Here is a 2,500-nt window from a genome sequence, read left to right on the forward strand (position 1 = left end):
TTCAGATACTTTTCAAAATATATCGAAAATGCCACTGAAAACAAAGTAAAATAACCGGGTAAACGATAAAAATTAGTCATGTACTTACATTATCTAGATCTTAAAATGCATACTAATAGTAAATATTCACAGTACGAATGATGTTTATTAAGATAATATATTACGTTATTTGATAAAAATAATTATCATGATAGATAGATAAATGAAGGTTTAAAGTACTTTGTATTCTCGTTCAGTCGGTGGATCAAGGAAATATATGTCTTAATCATTTATGGTTTTATTATGAGAAAATAAATGTTAACAAATCACAGATTTCACTCTCTCCATTGATATTCGGAAAGCATTCTTTATTCTTTACCCTAGATGACTAGTCTTAGAAGGGAAAATGATTGCTGAAAAAGGAGGGAGGTTTGCACACGTGTTCTTCCAAACACCTGTCGAAACAACATTTATCGGAGCCAGCACACTTGTAGTCGTTGGAACAGGTCTTGGGAGGTCCAGAACGTACGTTGGGGCAAGTGGGACGGATCTTTCCCTCCGTCCCTTTCTCTTAACAGATATCTATCAACTACCAATTCTAAATAAACGCCGTGTCTGTAGAATAGACGATGTGATTGAACAGGTTCTTTTTCTATATGTTTACTTTCATGATCTCTTAGCGGGTAGTAACAAAACAGATACAAGGATGTTAAAGAAAGTCCCACTCAGCTGATCAACCTAATAAGCCGATTTATAGTAATACTCTTCATCCACGCAGGATTCTTCAAAACACACACACACATGTTTTTATACTCACATATGCACAGGTACACACACACATATATGTGTATATATATATATATATATGTTTATATATATATACACATATGTATATACATATTTCAATATGCTTTCATTTTGACATTGCAGTAATAACAGAGGAAGTTCTAGGGTATTGAATCCCACAAGAAACCCTTGCTCATAATAACGACATCCATGTTAGTGAACAACAGGAGGCAATGCACAATCATGGATTTGATACTCTGCAATATTAGACTACTCATATGTTTTTTTCTGTGTATATGTCAGTATCGATCTACCAATCTATCTATCTGTGTGTGTTTGTGTATGTGTTTGTTTTCACACACACGGTCACTAGCGGGGCTCATTCGTAACACGATCAACTCTGAATGCAGAAAGTAAGTGTTAGAATCGCCATTGAAGTCATCTAATCGGACAAGAGTGGCATTGCCGCAGAAAGCAAAATAACCGGGTAAATGATAAAGGCATAAAACATCAGTCAGGTACTTACATTATTAAGGTCTTCCTAAAATGTATACTAATAGTTATTATTCACAGTACGATAGACTAAACCGAGAATGATGTTTAATAAAAATATATTACGTTATTTGATAAAAATAATTATCATAATAAGTAGATATATGAAGGTTTATCGTTTAAAGGAGTTTGTATTCTCGTTCAGTCAGTGGATCAAGGAAATATACGTCTCAATCATTTATGGTTTTATTATGAGAAAATAAATATTAACAAATCACAGATTTCACTTTCTCCGTTGATATTCGGAAAACATCCTTCATTCTTTACCCTGGATGACTAGCCTTAGAAAGGAAAGTGGTTGCTGAAAAAGGAGGGAGGTTTGCACACGTGTTCTTCCAAACACCTGTCGAAACAACATTTATCCGAGCCAGCACACTTGTAGTCGTTGGAACAGGTCTTGGGAGGTCCAGAACGAACGTTGGGACAAGTGGGACGGACTTGTGGGCAATCCAGTGGCTTGGTACCAACAGGTGTCTCTGGTTCATACACAGTCTCGCAGCAGTAGGCTTGACCCTCCGGAGTCTTGCACCAATATCTGCAATCACTTGGACCAGCAGAGGTGACACCACCGATAATACCACTACCATGAATTCCACCACCGTGGATTCCACCACCATGAATTCCACCACCGTGGATAGCGCCACCGTGGATTCCACCAGCGCCGCCGAAGAGACCGCCTCCATGGACGCCACCGAAGCCTCCAGGAAGGAATCTGTTGGATCCTCGTCCTCCTCCTCTCCTTCGGTCTACACCGGCGGAGACAGCCACGAGGAGGCAACACACAATTACGGCCTTGATACTCTGCAACAGAAAATAGCGAAATAAATAATTATGATCTACAAATATTTTAAATATATATAAGACGAAATAAGATACGGTGGAATATAACGATTTTTGTGTATCTTAGAGTAAGCACTCACATTCATTGTTGGTCAGAGGTGAGCTGTGTAATGTGGTGAGTGCGAGTTCCATCCTCGCTTATATACAGGATCTGGCAACTCCCCCCACCTCCACGCGTCGTCACTCGGGATATCCCTTGCTCGTGGTATAAGAGTTATGGAATCCTCTGACGTTTGATTTTCCTTTTTTTATGCGAATTATTACAATCAATTTCAGATTTCTTCTTTCCTACTTTTCACGGACTCTAAAGACAATACTGCTTGAAATGCACTTTGAAGTCTTA

General features: G+C 38.4%; 2 protein-coding genes across 3 annotated transcripts in view; both read right to left on the bottom strand.

The window, feature by feature from the left end:
- Positions 1-2,271, bottom strand: part of LOC147467064 (uncharacterized) — a 14,372-nt gene extending 12,101 nt beyond the window's left edge. Inside the window, exon 1 of the mRNA XM_086533168.1 lies at positions 2,238-2,271. Coding sequence (XP_086389294.1) covers positions 2,238-2,243 — 6 coding nt within the window. The 5' untranslated portion in view covers positions 2,244-2,271. The remainder of the gene's footprint in view (positions 1-2,237) is intronic.
- Positions 1,488-2,500, bottom strand: part of LOC122259471 (uncharacterized) — a 22,883-nt gene continuing 21,870 nt past the window's right edge. The window contains exons 1-2 of one of the 2 annotated variants that reach the window (XM_043026263.2): positions 2,238-2,313; positions 1,488-2,118 (exon numbers count right to left, since the gene is read on the bottom strand). In XM_043026263.2, coding sequence (XP_042882197.2) covers positions 1,600-2,118; positions 2,238-2,243 — 525 coding nt within the window. In that variant the 5' untranslated portion in view covers positions 2,244-2,313 and the 3' untranslated portion in view covers positions 1,488-1,599. Of the gene's footprint in view, positions 2,119-2,237; positions 2,314-2,500 lie in introns of those variants that run through there. The other variant, XM_086533164.1, reaches the window with a different exon arrangement.

Source organism: Penaeus japonicus, unplaced genomic scaffold (genome assembly GCF_977035675.1).
Source record: "Penaeus japonicus unplaced genomic scaffold, GWHDUDI00000001_assembly GWHDUDI00000038, whole genome shotgun sequence".
In the NCBI taxonomy this organism is placed as follows: Eukaryota; Metazoa; Arthropoda; class Malacostraca; order Decapoda; family Penaeidae; genus Penaeus; species Penaeus japonicus.